This window comes from Elephantulus edwardii, unplaced genomic scaffold (genome assembly GCF_000299155.1).
Source record: "Elephantulus edwardii isolate Elephantulus edwardi_28Jun2011 unplaced genomic scaffold, EleEdw1.0 scaffold00079, whole genome shotgun sequence".
In the NCBI taxonomy this organism is placed as follows: Eukaryota; Metazoa; Chordata; class Mammalia; order Macroscelidea; family Macroscelididae; genus Elephantulus; species Elephantulus edwardii.
Genome location: NW_006399829.1, coordinates 10,683,748 through 10,705,688, shown reverse-complemented (window position 1 = coordinate 10,705,688; position 21,941 = coordinate 10,683,748). Strand labels below are relative to the sequence as shown.

At 39.9% G+C, this 21,941-nt stretch overlaps 1 protein-coding gene across 1 annotated transcript in view; it reads right to left on the bottom strand.

Moving 5' to 3' along the window:
- The window catches only part of PPAP2A (phosphatidic acid phosphatase type 2A), a 97,162-nt gene extending 76,854 nt beyond the window's left edge, over positions 1-20,308 (bottom strand). The window contains exon 1 of the mRNA XM_006889590.1: positions 20,236-20,308. Within this exon, the coding sequence (XP_006889652.1) occupies positions 20,236-20,293 (58 nt within the window). The 5' untranslated portion in view covers positions 20,294-20,308. The remainder of the gene's footprint in view (positions 1-20,235) is intronic.
- Between the last annotated feature and the right edge of the window lie 1,633 nt (positions 20,309-21,941).

The window sequence follows — 21,941 nt, the reverse complement described above, 5'->3', positions numbered from 1 at the left end:
GGAAACAGTGTTGTAAGCTTTCTCTCCTTGACACATTCTCGCCACTTAGCTTTACAGAAGAAATACTCTCCTGGTTTTTAAAGTGTTTTTAGTCAGTCTTGGTGGTCTTAGTTTCCACCAACCAATCAGAAACGCTGGTGTTTTCAAAGTCAATCCTGGGCAAGCTCTGGTGGCCTAGTCGCAAGAAGCTGCACTGCAATCTCAGATGTGCGCAGTTCAAATCCACCAGATGTTCTGCTGGAGGAGGGACAATCTCCTCCTGTACCAATTAGATCCAATTGATGTCGCACACAAATAACAATAATTTAAAAAAAAATACAACCAACAATAAACAAAATCAATCCTAAACATTTTTCCTTTCTCATGTTAGAACCCTTTCCCTAGGTCCCCCAAATTCTCATGGCTTCTTCAATCACTATAAACATGTCAATGACTTCAAAAAAATTTACACCATACTTTTCTGAGCTCTACCCATTTATACAATTGAGGACTTGATAATTTCACTTGGCTATTTCAAAAGTATCTTAAATACAACCTGCCAAAATCCAAACTTACTCTCTCCTGCCTGGCTTATGCAACCCAAAATAAGGTCACTGACTTATACAAGCTTGATGTTGTTGTTGTTGTTGTTGTTGTTGTTGTGTGCTCTAAGAAGAATGGTAATCCCAGAACACTTGATCATGCTAATGAGAAACCTATGCTTGGACCAAGAGGCAGTCATCAGAACAGAGCAAGGGAACACTGCATTGTTCAAAATTGGGAAGCGTGTACGCCAGGGATGTGCCCTATTTCCATACCTTTTCAACCTGTATGCAGAACAGATTATCCGGGAGGCTGGGCTCTAAGAGGAGAAGTGTGGGGTCAAGACTGGTCGAAGATCTATCAACAATCTGCGATATGCAGATGATAAAACCCTGCTTACAAGCTTGATACATAAGAATTATCCTTGACAAATCTACCTCCACATTCAATGTTTGCCTCCAAGACACATCCATTTTACCTTCTAAATACCTCACTAACCCACCACTTTTCTTCCAATCACTATTTCTACAGTCTATAGTTACTTCCCCTGGACTATTATAACAGCTCCCTAACTGGTCTAAGTCAATTGTTTCCAAGCTCTAATTTATACTTTACCTTGTATTTAGAATATAAGTACTCATTTTAAACGCTATTCCATTCTACAATGCAAAAGCCCTACTATAAATCACAAAGAACATGGACCACTGCTCTGGTTCATTTTTCTATTTATGTGTGTGGTTATCTATAGGACTAGTGTCTAAGACACTAAATGGGAGCAAAGACTATCTGTGGGAAAATGCAACACATGATTAAGTGCTCAGCTGGTTACCAAAAGTTGAGAGGTTGAAATTTCCCCTGCAGCTCCAAAGGGGCAAAGCCTGGTGACCTACTTTTATAAGCCTATCAGATAAGAAAATGATATGAGGCAGTTTTACACTGTCCTATGAGGTTGCTATGAATAAAAACAAAAAATCAGACTCCACAATATCGAACAACAATGATGTAACAGCCACCAAGACACTGGGCCACTTACCAAAAAAAACATACAGATGGAAGGAGGAGGGGGAAAGGAATCTCGAAGCTGCAAGTTTGATAACTACACCTCTAAGAGGCTGCTGTTGTTGGTGGTCATCGAGTAGGAGCAAACTCATAAGTGACACGCCAATGAGTTTTCAGAGGCAGTAAACTACATGGGTGGGGACTGCCTATCCTCCTGTGAAGCAGCTAGTGGATACAAACTGTATGACTTTGAGACTGCAGCAGAGCTTCTTACCTCTAGGCCACCAGAGCTCCACACTCAGACCTGTATGTTTCTAGAGTACATATATTTAGGCTTTGTGCATCACATAAATATCAAAGAAACTCCCAAAACTTCTGCATTAATAAAACAAAACAACAAAGCTGCCATGAAGTCAACTCTACCCCATGATAATCTCCTGTGCTGCAGAGTAATACTCGATAGAGTTTTCAGAAGCAAACTGTCAAGTGTTTCTTGACAAGATGTCTTTGGGTAAACACAAAATGCCCAACCTTTCTGTAAGCAGATGAACAGTAAACAGTTTGTGCCACCCAGGGACTTTCCCACATTTAAAACCATTGCCACACTACCAACTATTCTGATCCAGATTACAAACGACGGCCTGGATAAGTACAGACCAAAATTCAAAATCATTAAGAACAGACTTAATGATCTGACAGAAAAGTGGACCCCCAAGACTGTAGCCCTCAGACATGCTTCAAGCCTAAACCATTCCTAGAGAATTAACTCTCTATCAAAAAGACACGAATAATAACACAGGTGAGCAATAACACCAGTGATGACAAACACAGTGCCCAGAACAATTAGCTACTGGGGATCAAAAGGGTAGTGTGACCAGAAACAAAGCTCAGAAGATGAGAAAGTGGATAAAATAAGAACAATTGGAAATGGGAAGAATACTGTTTTATTGAGAGAACTGCAACCAATATCATGAAACAAAATGTATATAATTTATCATGTTCTAAAAACTTTCATTTAAACCACACAATAAAGCATTGAACAAAATGCTGCAGAGTTGATTTCAACCCTACATGGGGGGGGGGAAGCATACAGTTAGTTACAGTCTGCTACCAATCAGTGCCTATGGAATAGCATATAGTTAAGGAGTTCTGGGGGCTTAGTGCTAAGAAGCTGTGCTGCAATCCAAAGGCATGCAAAGGATGGGCACTCTCCTCCCATGTGACTGATTATTGCCTCTGTAAACCTGCTGGAGGGTCAGCTATGGGTCGGGTCCAACTCAACAGCACACAACAAGAAGCAGCAGCACACATGTAGGGTTCAGATCCATCATTCCTAGGTTCGTTATGAATTGCAGTTGACTCGAGAGCACCTAACAATAGCAGCATACAGTCATGGTGACCCTGTAAATGATATAGTATATTTAAAATTGACATACTGTAGTTATTCAAAGGATCACTTCATAAAATAACTGTGCTTATCATCCTAAATAATATATTCATATATATGTATACATATATATAATTGATTTCTAATTGACATGATGCAGTTATTCAAAGGATCACTTCATAAAAGAACTGTTTATCATCCTAAATCTCATTATCACCACTAATATATATGTGTGTGCATATACAGATAGTGATTTGGAAGTTTATAAAGCAATTTTTCATTCAACCTCTCATACATATTTTGCTAAGAACACCTTTAATATCTAAAATGTGTTCACACATTTCCTACTTCTTCCTTAGATATCTGAGTTTCACTCCTTCCATACTACTGTGTGGCCTCCCCTTCTTTAGTGATACTGTGATCATCATAATATATATTGCCATTCCCTTCTCTACAAAATATAGCAACTGACTTTTATACATAAGTGGTACTAATTACCAAATATGATCCTTGAAACATGGGCAGGGCATATATTATTTCTATTATAATTCATAAGAGTCAACAAAGTTGGGCCAATTAAATGGCTTGCTCATGTTATCACAAAACAACAGGTGGGGTAAGGTCATAATTCCATATTTTAATCCAACTGTTTTTATCTCAAATTTATACTTTGAATCCTTTAAATAAAGCTATATAAACAAACTGCCATTCACTAAAAAACTACCCACAATGCCACATGTTAAGCAAAAGGTGAAAGAATCTATGCAAAAATTTCATTTCATTAAAGATAATTTTATGAAAGTAATAAATTTTACACATTTACTGTGAGACCTGGTTAATTATTACTCTACAATCAATAACAGCACTTAGAACTTCATTTATATTGTGGGATATAAAGTATTAATACAGATAATCAAACTCTAGCTAGAAAGTTGAGCATGACCTATAACCTGCCTAACAAGTTTTGATAGCATCACAACTTAAGAAATCTTTATTCCCCCAATGAGGACATTGGGTCAGACCAAAGCAGTATCTGGAAGTAGCACACCGGAAGTTTCTTTTTCTTACCTATGTCCTTTGGGAAAAAGTAAAATGCAACCAATGTCACATGCCTCTGCCATCATTATATTAGGCCATATTTTGCAAAACACACTGAAAACATTGTTTTTCTGAATAATTTTTTAAGAAAAAAAATACTTTAAAAATATAATTTAATTCCAATTATTAGTCTTCTTTTTTAAACTGTCTCTTCAAGGTTGCTATTCCTTCTCTAAACCAAAAATCAAACTCCCCACCAATGAGCTATGACAACCCCAGAACTGAAGATATGTGACCACTATGCACATCTATTCCTTAAACTCTATGGAAAGAAGAAAGGATAAATTTTTAATCGACTAAAAGAAATTATGAGGAGAATTAGTATGTTCTTCAAGCTATAAGCTCTTTACTAGACATTATTTATAAAACAAAATTTACGTAGTTTAGAAGTTGTTTATCAAGTTAAAACCATCAGAATCATGCCATTTCCACATTATACATTTGCTTCTTTGCATTTCTAGTTTACTATTCTCTAATATGAATATTCATTTGGGTCTTTTGGCTATGAGCTGTGAGATAATGCTCACCAGCAGAATAATCAAAAGATCTGGGATATCTGATTACAGAAAGACAGAATAGAAGCAACCAAAAGATTTTCAATACTGATCTAAGCACCAGAAACTGAAATACAACCCAGGCTCTCTTTCCATTGTGGTTAAACTGTGCCTTTGTTTTTGTTGTTAAGTGCTGCTGAGTGGACTATGACTCCAAGCAATGCTATGAACGATGGATATGAACCCTGCCCTACCTGTGCCATCCTGATCACCTGTGACAAGTCCACCATTACAGTCACTGTGTAAGTCCTTCCCTTTGAAGGTCTTCTGTTCTTCCAATGACCCTCCACCTTTCCAAGCATGATGTCCTTTTTCAAGTACTAGCCCCTCCTAACAGCATTCCCTAAGTATGTAAGACAGTCTAACTGTAATTGCCTCCAAGGAACACCTTTTCCAGGATATATGTGTTTGTCCTTTTGGCAGTCCATGGGATATTCAGTATTCTACTCCAACACCAAAACTTAAAAGGCATTGATTCTTTTTCTGTCATCTTTACTCACTGTCAACTTTCAGCTGCATTAAAAGTACCTGAAAAGACTATGGCTTGGATCAGATGCATCTGAGTCTTCAAACTGACATCATCACTCGTCAGGGAGAAATCCCTGACAAAAGACTTTCCCAACTCAATACATCTCTTGATTTCCTGGCTGCTGGTATCAAAGGTGTTGACTGTGGATCCAAGAAAGATGAAATTTTTGACAATTTCTCTCTCTTCTCCATCTATTATGATGTTGCCTTTGCCTGTGGGTGAGGATTTCTGTGTTCTTGATACTGAGATGTGATCTATATTGAAGGCTATACTTATGTCTTAAAAAAAATCACTAGAACATGAAAACAAATTTAAATAACAAACTGATGGACAATGGTGTCAAATGAGTTTATTAGCCTCAAAATTATAATTAAGATGACAACAGCAAAAGCATATGAGTATCAACCGAATGTCAGGGCTGTGCTAAATAAACATTATCTCATCTAATTTCACAGAAGAATGAGGAAAGCACTATTAGCATCATCTTTTTTCCTCATTGATGAGGAAACTCAGAGTTCAAGTGACCTATCCAAAGTCACACAGTAATAGGTAGAGCTAGAATTCAAACTCTGCCACCCTTTTCAAGGCTCTGTGTACCTTCCTGAAGGACCTGTGCTACTAATTCTCAGCAATCTCAGTACTCAAGATGTATCAGATACTCAGTAGCTTATGATATAGTGTTGCTATTATTTAATGAGTCTGCTTTCCAAGGTAAGCAAACATTACTTGAGATCCATGAGTTTTATTTTTCCATTCATTCTTGTGTCTCCAGCATTGTAACAAAAAAATGAGACTAAAAACAGATTATTTCACAGAATTTTGTGATGCTTACATGAAGTTACATAAAGTATTTGCTAAAGGCATACTGTGAATCAACATCAGCCTAAAGAGTAAGGTGCACCTGACCCAGGCCATGGTCTTGGCAATTATGTACTATGCATCAGACAGCTGGACAATGACTAAGGATGACAGAAGAAGAATTGATGTCTTTGAGCTGCGGTGCTGGAAAAAAGTCTTGAATATAACATGGGCTGCCAAGAAAATAATATGTCTGTGTTGGAGAGGGTGAAACCAAGTTTCTTCTTCAAGGCAAGGATTTTTGAAGCTCTGTCTCACATACTTTGGGCATGTGACCAGGAGGGACCAGTCCTTAGAGAAGGACATCAAGCTTGGAAGGGTGGAGCAGCAGCTCAGGAGAGGAAGACCTCAGATGAGACGGATTGAGACAGTTACTGGGGTAGGTGCATTAGAGTCATTAAGACCAGCTCAGGATAGGGCAAGCTTCAGAGCTGTTGTTAAGATGGTCGCTATGAGTCACGGACAATTTAACGGCACATAACAGCAAGAACAAAGGCATAGCCTAGGTATGTAATAATAAGGTTTTAGGTTTTCAAATGATTCCCTCCTCTTCTCAATTATGTCTCTGCCACCTCCAAAGGCAAATCATGTTTTGCTGCTGATGAAAATGAACCAAAGGCAAAGCAGAAACTGGCTAACAAGCTGCCAATTAACTGACAGGCTCATCCGCTACACACTTCCTATTTGTCATTTTCCTGGACACTCCACCCTGAAACAGATTCAGGAAACATTTCCAAGCAATGACACTGAAGACTAAACTACAATTCTACTGAACTCAGTACACATGATTTCCGTGATATACAGGGGAAGGAAAAAGGTCTTCCTTCTCTGTGAAGACTTGGAAGGAATGTTTATAACAATGCTTTCTGTAGCAAAAGGTTGTTGCATGTTACTCAAAAGGTAAACTGGCTAGCAATATCCTCCGTATGATATATCTTCATTACAAACTCTTCACTATTAGGAGTCTAAATTATGAAAAATTCAAATGCCTACTTTAGAGATGAATAATATCACTAATATCACACACACAAGCAAAATACCGCTGAAGATTATCCAAAAGCTACCAGAAATACAAGCTGGGTATAGAGGAGGTTGTGGCACTAGAGACATTATCACCAATGTCTGATGGATCCTGAAAGAAAGCAAAGAGCCCCAGAACAATGTCTATCTGTGTTTCAATGACTGTGCAAAGACATTTGACTGTGTGGATCACAACAAATTGTGGCTAACATTGAGGAAAATGGGAGTCCCAGAACACTTGATTGTGCTCATGTGAAACCTATACTTGAACCAGTCCTCAAAAGCAGAGCAAGGAAATACTGCATGGTTCAAAATCAGGAAAGGAATGTGTCAGGGATGTGTCTTGTTTCCATACTTTTCAATTTATATGCAGAACAAATCACTCAAGATGCTGGGTTTTATGAGGAGGAAAGTGGCATCAGTATTAGAGGAAGACTCATCAACAACCTATGTTATACAGATAACACAACCTTGCGTCCTGAAACTGAAGAGGACCTGAAGTGCTTGCTGCAGAAGGTCAAAGACTACGTAGTCTTCAATATGGATTGAAGCTCAACATCAAGAAGATAAAGATTCTCTCCACTGGGACAATTAGCAGCACCATAATAAATGGAGAAGAGATCCACAATCAACACTCTAGCACTAGCAGTCAGGAAATCAAAAGACAAATTGCATTTGGAAAATCTGCTCTTAGGGACCTCTCCAGAATACTGAGAAGCAGTAATATCAGTCTAGAGACTAAGGGGCACCAGATCCAGGCCATGGTCTTTGCAATCACTTGCTACACATAAGAGAGTTAAACAATGACTAAGGATGAGAGAAGAAGAATTGATGCCTTTGCGTTGTGGTGCTGGAAATGAGTCTTGAAAAAAAAAAAAAGGTATGTCTTGGAGAGGGTAAAACCAAGTTTCTCCTTGGAGGCTAGGATTATGAAGCTCTGTCTCACATACTTTGGGCATGTGGTCAGGAGACACCAAGCCTTGGAGAAGGACATCATGCTTAATAGGATAGAAGGATAGCATAGGAGAGGAAGACCCCAGATGAGATGGATTGTTACAGTAACTGGGGCAATGGAGGTTGGTGTGTCGGAGTCAGTGAGACTGGCTCAGGACAGAGCAGGGTTCAGTGCTGTTGTACATAGAGTCACTATAAGTTACAGGCAACTCGATGGCACATAACAACAACTCTTTAGAGATGAAAATATATGCTCAAAATATGTTAAGCAGAAATTAACTCCTGAAACCCAATCACAGTCAAACAAAGTTATGATAGTCATGAAATATATGACACATTGCTGTCAAGTTAGTTCTGACTCACAGGAAGGCAAAGAGGAACTACCCTACTCATACTGGGAAGAGTAGAATTACCAATTAGAGTTTTTCGATGAACCCAGGTTCATCGAACTATAAATCTTCATGGAAACAGATTGTCACAGTTTTCTCCTGCAGAGTAGCAGGTGATTTCAAAACATCAATCTTACAGTTATCAGACAAACACTTTTAACCACTGCACCACTATTGCTTCTAAAATATATGCTGTTGTGCTGTACTATCAAGAATCTACCCATAACTGACCATCCAGTGGGTTCTCTGAATCACACAGGAGGAGAATGTCTTTTTCCCAAGAAGTAGCGGATGGAAGGGAGCTCTGGTGGCCTAATGGCAAGATGCTGTGCTGCAATCCCAAAGGCACAAAGTTTGAATCCTCCAGATGCTCTGCTGGAAAAGGATGGGCAGTCTCCTCCTGTACCAGTCGGCTCTGATTCAACGGCACTCAACAACAACAACAAGATAAAATAAAGTGTCACAAAAAAGAAGTGGCTGATGGATATGAACTGCATGGCTTTGGGTTGGCAGCTCAAATCCCTATCCGGCTCAACTCCTGACATACTAGGCCACCAGAGCTCCCTAAACATAATATTGTTGTTGTATGACCTAGAGTCGGAGCTGACCCACCAGTGGGTTTTCAGAGGTAAAAAAAATCACACGGGAGGAAACTGCCCATCTTTCTCCCACAAAGCAACTGGTGGATTCAAACCACACATCTTTGGGGCAGCGCACGCAGCTCCTTATCGCTAGGCCACCAGCACTCCCTCTGGATGAGAGCAGTCCAGAAAGATGCAGTCTAGACTCTCTTCACTAAAGAGGCAAGAAAACAAAAAATAGTTTTAAAAAAAGAAGACAAAGCAGTACTTCAAACACCAACTGAAAAGAGTAAAATGGAACAACATCATTTAAGAAACTGATGGAGACCCAGAAATACACAAAGTATAATAAACAAATGACACCAAAAGTGTAGAGAAAGCTTCTTGAGATTGCCTCACCAAAACGTCTCTCATATTAACCCGTTTGGGATCTCTCATGGCATTTACAAACATCTGTAATTATCTAATTATATTAATACATCTATCCTTCAACCTTGCTATTTCCAATTCCCAGAAATCTATTAAGGACATAATGGATACTCAAGAAATAAACAAATGAAAAAATGATACAAAATACTTAAAACAATCTTTATGTTGGGTCACAATATCAAAAATTTAAATTAATATTTCTCAAAATGGATAGAAAGCCCTGAAGCATTTGATGTAGAGGGTCAAAGACTGTAGTTTGCAATCTAGATTGAAGCTCAACATCAAGAAAATGAAGATTCTCACCACTGGGCCAATTGGCAGCATCACGATACATGAAGAGACTGAGATTGTTAACAATGTCAGCTTGCTCAGCTCCACAGTCAACACTCTTGGCACCAGCAGCAGTTGGGGAATCAAAAGAGGAATTGCAGAAGTAAATCTCTGAGTTAAAATTACTGAAACTTTTGTTTTACACCTCCTTAAAAAAAAAAAAAGTTGTATGAGAACAAGGTCCGTGCATAATGTGTCACATTACTGGGCAAACTGTTCAAATCTCTTTTGGAAACCTCCCTGTATAGAAAAAAAAAAATCATTAAGGATGTAAAAGCCATGCTTGCCTATTTGCTGTGTACATGTAATGAAATTGTAGATAAAGTGTAGTGCATTGAAGCAAATGAACAACAGTAGATACTTTTACTATACAAGGGTGCTGGTGCAGAAAACAAATATATATATTTTTTGGAAATGTAGCATTTTATACTTTCAAGTGTTATAAAAAAAGAAAAAAGAACAAAGAAACCCTTTATTTCATTAAATGATTTTTTTCTGGTGGTTGTCAAGAAACAAAAGACCAAAAAAAAAAAGAGGAATTGCATTAGGAAAATTTGCTCTCAGGGACTTCTCCAGAATGAAGGAGAGCAATGATGTCAGTCTAGAGACTAAGGTGTACCTGATCAAGACCATGGTCTCCACAGTTACTTGCTGTGCGTCAGTGAGCTAGACAATGATCAAGGATGACAGAAGAATTGATACCTTTGAGTTGTGGTGCTGGAGAAGAATACTGAACATACCATAGACTGTAAGAGAAATAACAGATCTGTCCTTGAGAGGGTAAAACCAAATTGCTCCTTGAAGGCAAGGATTCTAAAGTTCTATTTCACATATTTTTGGACATGTGGCCAGGAGGGCGTCTTTGGAGAAGGACATCATGCTTACAACAGTCAAGGGACAGCACAAGACTCCGGATGAGATGAGATGAGATGACGTGACAAAATAACTGGGGTAATGAGGGTAGGTTTGTCAGAGACAGTGAGATTGGTTCAGAAGAGCAACACTCAGAGCTATTTGTATAGGTTTGCTATGAGTAGTAATTGACTCAACAGAACATAACAACTGGCAATACATTAACTGCACAGTCAATGGGGTTTTTTTTCAGACACCTTAATTTTAAAGCATCAAGTCTTTGGTCTTTTTTGTCACTGTACTGTTTTCATGTGCATACAAAGCTATTAAACATATCATGGCATGGACCAGATGTTATCTTAATCCTCACGATGACATCTTGGGTTTTTTTTACAATTGGAAGAGGTCTTTTGTAGTTTATTTGCCCAATACAGCATTTGATTTCCTGACTGCTGATTCCATGAAGGTTGATTGTGCATCCAAGTAAAATGAAATTTTTGGCAAGAGCAATTTTTTCCCCATTTGCCATGATGTTTACTGATCCAGTTGTGAAGAATTTTTTGTACTCTTTATGTAAACATGTAATCCATCTGTAAGATTATAGTCTAAGAGTCCAATGCTCTTCACATTCAGCAAGCAAAGCTGTGTCATCAAGATATCACAGGTTACTGTCTTTCTCTAATTCTGATGCTTCAATTGCTTTCACACAATACAGCTTCTTAGATTAATAGCTCAACATATAGAGTTCATAAAACACAATGAAAGAATGCAACACTGACATACATTTTCCTTGATTCTAAAACACACAGTATCTTCTTGCTCTTTTCCAAAGACTACCTCTTCATCTGTGTTCTGGTTTCTCATGAGCACAATAAAATGTTCGAAACTCTTACTCTTAGTAATGTTGATAATTTGTTATAGAACGGTATACACAACAGTTTTCTTTGCTAACCACATAACTACTGCAGGGAATTTAATCATTACTTATAGAAGTGAGCAGGTGCAATGAAGAGTCACTCAGAAGTACTGTGAGCTCTATTTTTTTTACAAGAAGAATGACCATACCTAATTCAATTCATTTCTCCTGAGTCTGAATTGACCCACGGCTGACCCTCCAGAGGCTTTTCAGAGGCTACAAATCTCTTGGGAGAAGATGGCCCATCTTTCTCCCTCAGACCCTACATAAGGCTCGGACAGTTAAAGGAGTGAAAGTGACTAAGGAGTGAAAGTGACTAGTGTACAGTTAAATTGTTTTCTGCATTAACTTGATATTTAAAATTCATCATTGTGCAAAGGCACAATTTCCCCAACTGTTTAATTCCTTTCCCCCACAGACCTACTCAGATCAATTTCCACTATGTCTGGGATGACTGCAACGTGGAGATTATGTTTATGGGGTTTAAGCATCAGTGGTAAAACACTAATATTTCAAGGTGCTCTGTAAGCTTTAAAACATTCATGAACACGCATAAGAAACATTTTAGAGTTTGTTCCTAAACAAAATTTTAAAAACATAGAACATACACTCTTGCCATTGAGTTGTAATTGACTCCTAGCTGATGCTCCAGCTGCTTCTCAGAAGACATAAACTGCACAGGAAGAGACTGTCCATCCTTCTCCTGTAGAGATGCTGGCAGACGCTAACCACCTGAGGTACTCCACATATGGATTAGCAGTGTAACTTCTTAAGGACTATGTAACCAGAGCACACGCAAAGTTATTGTTGTGCCATTGGGTCCTAACAGACTCCTACTTGGCTCTCCAGTAGGTTTTCAGAGCTATAAATCACACGAGCGAAGACTGTACATCTTTCTCCCTCAGAACAGATAGTGAATTTGAACCACTCCACTTCGGGTTGTCAGCACATTCTTTTTTTACCCACTAGATGACCTGAGCTGACATAAATAGGATTAGGTGGTATTATTTCTAATAGAATTATGATGTTAGAGGTGGTAGATTTACAGAAAATTACTTTGGTATATCATGGTTATTAATGGTAAGGTGCTGCTCCACACACTTTATATATTCTGACTCACTTAAGTTATGTTTTGTTTTTTTAACACGAATTTGGGTGTCACCCTCATGCAGAAGCCATGCTAATCGGTAGCTGTTGATTGCCTTTGAGTTGAGCACAACTCATAGCGACCATATGAACAAAAGGAACCTGAAGTCTTTCTGAAACTATCGACATTTATCAAAGCTCATAGTTTCCGGAGGCATGTTGTTTAGGAAATGGATGCCACTCCTGCTTCCAAATCACTGCATCGTTCCAATTTTAATATATGTGCTGCCAAAGCGAGCACCTGAGTTGGTCCTTTCATTACCATACAACTGAAGAAATAATAGGAAGCTTGCCTGAGTCACAGAGCTAGTAATTTAAACCTAGCCAATTCCAGTTTCTGAGTCTATCACTAAATTATGCTGTTACTCAAAATTATGCTGTTATTCCTGTTACAGGAAAACAGCATAAATTACAAAAAGAACAAATCATTCTCAACTTTAGAACATTTTCAATCAACGAAACAACTCTGCCTGAGTTACCTGAACCCAGCAGAAGGGCAAGGGGAGGAAAGAAAGCCTGAAGAAACAGGGTTAAAGGTAATAATTTTTTAAAAAAGAAGATCTGTGGAGAGAAAGACAAGAATTATCTGAAACCACCATTCTCAATACGTGGATGATAGCTGTTTGGGTTTTGGGGTTTTTTTTCAAAAGAAAATGAGGATAAAAGAGAAGACAGGGTATTTATATAATCCTTAAGTAGCTCATTGTACAGACTGTGTAGTTCCATTCCAATATGCTGAACTGAATATTCGGTGCAAGCAGACAGTTAACATTCTGTGCTTCCATCTATAAAAACCAAAGCTGTACCTTAACTCGTCCACTTAAAATCTAGGAGTATAGTTATTTCTGCCAACTTCTCTCCTTATTAAATAGGGTAAACATTAACAACTTAAACTTCAAGTTCCTATCCAAAAGAATCGGAATAATGTTCCCAAGCTAAGTAACACACAGAAAGCTTTGGTAGAGCTCTGCCAAAACGGACTAAAAGCGGAAGAGATCAATAAAGATTCATAGCATGTCTGTTAATTCCCAAAAGGACTAATTCAAAAAGAATATAAAGGAAGAATTTACATTTCACAAAATCTACAAAGAGAAAATTCTCTGAACATTTCTATACTCTATTCCAAGCAATATAAATTTAAGTTAAAACCTGAGTGTATAAAACCAACTAGAGCCAAGTGGTAGCAATTTCCTCTATGTCTCTGCTTTTGCTCCAAGCTGCCCATTTAATGGAAGAAGCCTTAAAACCCAGGACTCCAGTTTCCCTCAAGAATATGCCAGCTTGACAAATTTTTGATCATTTTTTGAGTTTCCTTCCTGCTCTGTTGCTAGTGAAAAAAAGAAAAAGATTACATAAAAGAAAGAAATCAAATACATTTTGAACAAAAAGTTTATAAATTAGTTTTTCACTTCTAAAATAGAAATCAATGTATACTAAAATGGTCAAAGTATACTAAAAAGAGTCAAGGTGGAGATTGTCTTATTAATTGTATCTTCAGTACTTAATGCAATCCCTAGCACCTACTGGGTATTCAACTAATATTTGTTGCATGAGTGGTGAATAAATAAATGTGGAGAGAAAACAGTACAAAACACGGAAAGCTATTTGGCCAGTAAGAATGTTTCAGATTAACTTGCCTTCTTTCCCACTCTCTTGTAGAAGAGGCATAGGCTGGAATCAGAAAAGGGATTGGTCCTCGGGGACAATACTCAACAGGTAGAATGATGACAGTATCACGGTCCTGAGATGTTTCCTTCATGGTGTTACCATTATGTCAAATCCAAGTCAGTGGGTGTCGATTGTAACAGATACCACAACCACCTAATATTTGCTGCCAATGTTTCAATAGACACCCACTGACTTGGATTTGACATAATGGTAACACCATGAAGGAAACATACTGAGGGATCCATGATCCTCCTTCCCAAGAAAGCAAATTTTAAGTCCCATGGACTTCTGGTGCTTGTGCTTCTAAGGGCGGCAACCATGGCATCTAGTACAGAACAGGAAATGAATCTGTTTTGGACATAGATGTGTATGCAACAGTCAGAGTCCTGCGAATGAACAGATGCACACTCCAGTGAAATACTGAGTTTAGTGAAAGGACCATTTTCAAAGGCATGGGGAAGGTTGCAGAAAGCAGCAAGGGATAGCGGAATATCACTAGACTCACAATATCAGGAAGCTGTTACCACTCCTAGGTTTAAAAGGGCCAGGAAAGTAGTAATAGATAAGGTCCCTTTCAAAACAAAGTCCACTCAAGGGAATAGATTCTTGAAGGCCTCCTGTGGAGGTTCCATAAGCTAACTCAACTCAAATTCACTGTCACTGAATCAAAATTTATTTCACAGCTGACCCTCCTTGAGGTTTCCAAGACTGGAGATTGCATGGGAGGAGATTGCCCGCCTTTCTCCCTTGAAGCTGCTAGTGGATTTACTGCCAGGGTAGTGTGGCCTCTGGGTTAGCAGCACAACCCCACTGGGACTAAACCACCAGAACTTCCTGCCCATTACCCAAAGCCAACCAGAAACCAGAGAACAAGGTCTCAGTTAATGTAGAAGCTGTCTCTCGGAACAAAACAGGTGAAATGTAGTGAGAAAACATGTGGGGGCAGAGAATATGCAGCACAGCACATTCCAAAAATTATGACACAGCAAAATATGGAGGTTTTGCCTGTTCCATTAATAGAAAACTTTGCCAGTTCAATCCAAATCTACTGGACATTATGGGGTTGCCTACAAAGGAGCCATATATACTCGTATGGATTTCTAGTGCTCTATATAAATTTTTAAATATATACTAATTTCAAAAACAATATCCACAAATGCTAACTTTCAACATCTCTTTAACTCTAAATGTAAACAATCTATTTTTTTCTGTAGTGGAGCAGATCAAAGATAACATCCTTCTCTGTACTGAAAGGGCACTTATTCCATCCCTCTATTATTGTACTTATCATGCTGTACTGTAATTGCTTATTTATTTACTTCTCTTTTATTAGACCCTGAGCTCCTTTAAGGCAGGAATTTTCTTTATCTTGTGCCCCTAGGACCTATAAGGCACATGAGACAGTGCTGGCCTGCAATAGAAATAAGGATGGGGAAACTCCATCTCATATACTTTGGGTATGTTTTTAGGAGTGGCCAGTCCTTAGAAAAAGAAATCAGATTGGAAAGGTAAAAGTGTCAGCCCAAGAGAGAAAAACCCTCAACAAGATGGACTGACACAGTGATTGTAACAAGTCTATCAGAGATGATGAGGATGACACAGAATGAGAATCAGATTCATTGTTGCTCTGAGTCATAGTAGACTTGTTAGCATCTAACAACAAAAAACAGAACAATTAAACAAATCAGTGTTCATTTGTTGGTAGCCTAATGCCACAAATGGGTGATTTTAATTTGCGACACTCAGGCCTGGTTCAAATTGCTTCTTTGTCAAACATTCTTCTAGATGGTATAGCACTGGCCTGTGCATTGCTGTACAGAGGTAACTCATGGTTGCTGTGATGCTAAACACTGTGACACTGATGTATCAAATGTGATAATGGTCACCCATGGTGGACAGTGCTTTGTGGAGCTCCCTGGTTAAAATAAGCTTGAAAGTAGGAGCGGCATCCACTTCTGAAATGGCTTGCCTCCAGAAACTCTATGAACAGTGCTCAGGCCTTTCGTTCATTGGGTCGCTATGAGTCATCTACAACTCGACGGCACCTAACAACAACAATGCCACAAAATCTAAAATGCCTCTCAAGAATGAAACACTAAGAAGTTTAACTGTGGGCGAGCTCTGGTGGCCTAGTGGCAAGAAGCTGCACTGCAATCCCAGAAGTGCGTGGTTCAAATCCACCAGATGCTCTGCTGCAGAAGGAGAGACAATCTCCTCCTGTACCAGACAGATCTAATTTGACAGTACACACACAAAAAAATAATAAAAAAAAAAGGAAAAAAAAAGTTTAACCGTGCAAATACCTAGCCACTTTCAACTAGGATTAAAAACAGAACAAAAAACAGTCCACTGTCATTCTCTTTTGAACAAGTTTTCTTGTGTGTTCAAAAGTTATTTATAAGGGGAGCTCTGGTGGCCTAGTGGTAAGGAGCTGCAACTACAATCCCAGAGGTGCACGGTTCAAATCCACCAGATGCTCTGCGGGGGAAGGAGGGACAATCTTTTCCTGTACCACTCAGATCTGATTTGATGGTACACTCACACAAAAATAATAAAATAAAATAAAAATTTTAAAAAAAGTTATTTATAGTCCTTTCTACAATGGAAGAACCCATCACTAAAAGAACTAGAGAAAGTGGGAAGGCTAGGTGCCATTTTAGTAAGAATCAATGCATTGATCTCTGAAAATTACCTTTCTTCTTTCAAGAAGTTTCATTGTAAGTAATAATTTCAACATAATATTATATAATTAATGCACAATAATGATAAAGATGGCTTGCGGTACAAATACACACACACACACACACACACAGAATGTTTAATGCTCATACGAACTTTCAAACATTACAGTCTACAAAATTATACATTTGCTGTGTAGCACAGCCATGTAACACAGTCATATTAAAGTGGATATGCTGTATAATGTTGGGTGGTTATTAACAGAACCTGCAGCACATTCAGGTTATAATTATGAATCACTTTCACATAACCCTGTACTTATATAAAGTGCTGAATCATCTTTTTGTCGGTATAATCTACTCTTACCTGTAGATTCTCCAAAGCAAAAGAAAATATTTAATGCCTAGTTGATACCTCACTTTGAGCTACTATGATTTTAAGCTGCCAATCTCCTGCTGCCAATAAACCAAATAAAATGCAAGTTTAACATGACCCTTAGAAAGACATGTATCTTCCAAAATCCAAAAGGAGAAACTTTAGTATCACATATACCACTGTTCTCCTTCACTGTGTTGTTTGTATGATGAAGATGAACATAATTGAATGGAATGTCATTTATATATCTATGCAAGTGTGTTATCTATGCAAGATAAAGTCAGTATTTCATGATTTATGGAAAAGGAAATTTTGGGCTTATCCTTGACAATATATTGAATGACTCTGAAAGAAACTCCAGTAGCATGAAAACATATAATCTATGTCTCAAATATATCAAACATCATTTTCACTTCTCTAAAACATATTTGAGGCTGGAGCTCTGGTGACCTAGTGGCAAGAAGCTGCACTGCAACACCAGAGGCACAAGGTTCTAATTCACCAGATTCTCTGCTTTAAAAGGAAGCACAATGTCCTCCTGTAACAGTCAGATCCAATTTGTTGGGACACATACACACACACAAAAAAATAATTTTTAAAAAAATATTTGAAGCAAAACTGACCAGAGCAAGCTTTTTTTTAAAAACTATTAAGGATTTAAAAAATCTTAAATACAATTTTATGGTTTTGAACATTACCATATATCCTGTAACTGTCAGGTCAACACAGCACTAAAGTTCTCTTACTTCTCTACAGGGCCATTTTGTAAATGTTACAAGTTCCACAGTATTGAAAACAAAAAGCTGTAAAAATCTATAATGTAGATAAGGTCTTTTATTATTCATGAATTAAAACCAAAACATAAAACTGTCTCTTCCCACAAAGAGCTTTGGAAACTCAAGGGTCACTGGAGTCAGAAGCCACTGAAGCTACTCTGATACTGGGTTTGGTTTAATTGTTTGTCATTAAACAGAGCAGAACAGAACTGCCCCATCGTATCCCAAAGGCTGTAAAACTTAGTGAAATCATCAGCTACATACTTCCTCCAAGAAAGATTGATGTCTCTGAACTACCAATTGTTCTGCTAGCAGATGCTTAACTACTGCACCACTAGGAACTCCTAGGAACACGGAAGAACTACAAATTAAAACCTGGCATTGAGAAGCCATTATGTAGACTTGAAACTAGGATGCTAAAGACATAGATCCCCAACCTGGATAACTCAACAATGCTACTACAATTACTTAACCCCAAATCTGCTGCAAAGACTTCTACTGCTTCATGCAATCTATAATATATGTTGTTCCTTTGTTTCAGTTTAATTCGTTTGGACTCACTGCCTTCCGCCTGTGCAGAGCAAAACTGCATCACAGGGTTTTCAAGGCTCTGATCTTTTCAGAAGCAAACAGCCATGTGTGTCTTTCAAAGAACCTATGAGTGGATTTGAACTGCCAACCTTTTGGTTAATAATCCAATACATAACCATTTTTACTTCCCAGAAAGTCCTAATCATGAGCTGTCAAAGTCTGTGCCATTGTGTCAGAATTAACTCATGGTTGACCCTCCAGGTTTTCAGAGGCAGTAAATCTCTCAAGAGGACTCCTCTTCCTCTTTCTGCCCCAGAGCAGATGGTGAAGTGAACTGCCTGAGGGATGAGAGTGCCACCAAGAGTTCTCCCAGACATGAGTTGTTAAGTCTTCTAGTTGATTCACAGCGTCCCTATGAACAACAGATCTGAACCCTCCCCTATCTTGTGCCATCCTCTTCACCTCTAACTCATATAATAGCTGCAGCCCATCCTGTGCCATTCTCATCACCTCTAACACACATAATAGCTGCGGCCCATTACCACAGTCACTGTGTCAACCCATCTCATGGAGGGTCTTCCTCCTTCACTGACCCTCCACCTTCCCAAGCATGACAGTCCTTTCCAAAGAGTGCGAGAGAAAGCTTCCTCATCCTCGCCTCCAAGGAGCACGCTGGCTGCACTTTCTTCAGGACCACACACAATTAGATATTGGTTTTGTCTTTCCTATAAAACAGAAATAGTGCATAACTGCCTTGCAGGTGATCTATATAAAAAGGTGAAATATATCCCTTCCAACACCTCTCCTCTTATTCAGACGACTTCAAAGAAGGGACTAACTGCAACCAGAAGCCCTTAGCTGGCTTCCTCCATGGGTAAGTCAACGCCAAATCTGCCGCAAAGACTTCTACTGCTTGGTGCGCAAGATGGCACCAGTGGAAAGCTACACTAAGGCGAGGTCAGCGAAGATCAAGAGATAGCATCACATCAACCGGGGGCATCTCTCCACTGGCAAAAAAAAAAAAAAATAACTTAAGACTTAAAGAATAAAAAAACTTGGCATCCTCACGCCATTTGCAACCTGACAATTTACAACCTAGTAACACCTTCTAATTAGAAAGGTTCAAACCTTTTATGGCCGAAAAATTAAACTGCTTCTTACAAGTAAGGTAAACCATGCACTGGCGCCTGTTCCGAGAACCTCCAGAGCATCAAGCCTCGCTGCTGAACCTCAGGAGTCCCTGACCAGGCTTCTCCGCACGGTGGAAAGGGGAGCAATCCCACCCTACTCTGCAGGGAGTGGTTGGGGGCGGAAACAGAGCAGATGAGCGCACAGGCGCGAGCAGCGTTCAAGCGGGACTGGGCTCAGCGCAACAGCGGGCAGCAGACAGGGCAGCGGCGGGCACGAAGGAGCAGGAGTGCAGCTACAAAGCGGAGACACCCTGCTGCTGAAGCCACCCGCCCGCATTCCACCCGTCAGAGGCGCGTGGCTCAGGCACAACCCCTGCGCCGTCCGGGGGCCCCTCGCAAGCCCCACTGCAGACACACGCATTCGCAGGATGCGCTCCCCGCCCAAGCCCTAGCGCGCACACCCCTCAGGCCCGGCGGCGCCGCCAGGCAGCAGGCAGGCGGCGCGTACGTACCCAGCAACAAGCAGAGGACATCGAGGGCCACGTACGGCAGCCGCGTCTTGTCAAACATGGTCTCGGCGGGACTGCCCGGAGCCGAAGAGCTGCAGGCAGGCGGCGAGGCTCTGATTCACGAGTTCGGGTCAAAGGTGGACGAGGACTCCCGAGCTACGGCTCCTCCCAGTCAGGGGAGAGCGGAGAGGTGGACTGGGAACTGGCAGCGTTATGACCTCCAGCAATGGCGCCGGGGATCCCCCTCCTCGCGTAACACCCCGTAACTAATGGGTCCGGGCCGAGTCGCCAGTACTGTTTCGCCGCCACAGGCCGTCCCAGGTCGGCTTCGACTGTCTGGGCTGTCCGCTGTCCAGATCCAAGAGTGCTCTCCAGCAGGCGGGGCATCCGCGTTCGTGCTTTAAGGATGGAGCCCGATAGGGAGGAGAAATACTGCCCGAGCCCCTCCCGCCAGCCAGTGTTGGAACGGCCAGCGCGCGGCCTCTCCCGATGAGGGAGCGCGGCAGGGGCGGGGCGGCCGGCGAGGAGGCGACGGGGAGGGACGGGCCAACCGCTAGGGAGCCAATCAGCGCCGCATGCCCCGCCCCTCCGACCTGCGGAGCCCGCCCCTTCATTTGGACGCAGGGCGGCTGGGCGGGGCGTGCTGGCGAGTCAATGGCTGTGTCTATCAGGGGGTGTTGTGGTAGCCCCGCCCTTCCCTAGTGGTCCCCAAGCCTGGTCTCCTTGACCAGAGGTACCAAGCCACCAAGAAGAGCAAGAGTTCTCGGTCCTACAGTTAAGGTAACCAGCCATCCCGCTGCTCTGCTGCCATGGATCTTTCAATAAAGGGTACTCCCTAGACCTGATTCCTGATGATTTGGTTATCTCAATTTCCTAATCTGTGAGATGAGGATGCTAATTCCGGAGTTGTTTCAGTCAAGGGAGAAAGAGGAAGCTCCGAAAAGATAATATGAAAGCACTTCATAGAAGGTAAAGCTGTCCACCAACGTTAAGAATTGATATTTTTGCTCCTTTTTCTCATTCTGCCTCATTAGGAAAAAAGTAAAACGACAGATTATTTTTTATTTTCCTGAGAAATATCTCCAAAACCAAAAGAGATTTATCCAGTTATCCTCCAGGAGTCTGAAAATACGATTTTTAAAGGATCTCCCTGAACAAAAACAGATTTTTAAAGATTTTCTTCCAAAAAGTTGTGGATTTTTTACGTCACCTTTTAGTTTTAATACTTCTTTAAACTTTTAAATAAGGTACTCTTGAAAAAATATGGCATTTTTTATTCCATCCTGAGTTATAAAGTCCCCAATTTGCAAGGACACAATAACGTACTCAGTTTACATTGTGACCTAAGTGTTAAGATGTGCTGGACACATGTTTTATGTAAACAGGTCTTGTTATAAGCTTTTCTTAGTTATATGAATTTGGTTGGGTTTTTTTTTTCCCCTTCAAAAATAGGCATTAAAAAATTTGTCCATGATTTAGACTATTAGTTATTCAGTCATTTAACATTTATCAGGGCCTTAAATTACCAGTGCATCTTGGTTGCATGTTTGAGCAATTTCAGGCTGCCAAAGGTGGTAAAAAAAAACAACCCCAACCCTTCAGTTTTTTCATCTTTGGCTCTAGTGGTTGATGTGTTAATTTTTTTTTAAATTTAAATTTATTATTAATTTCAGTAAAAATTTACAGAGACTTTGGATTTCCATTCATTC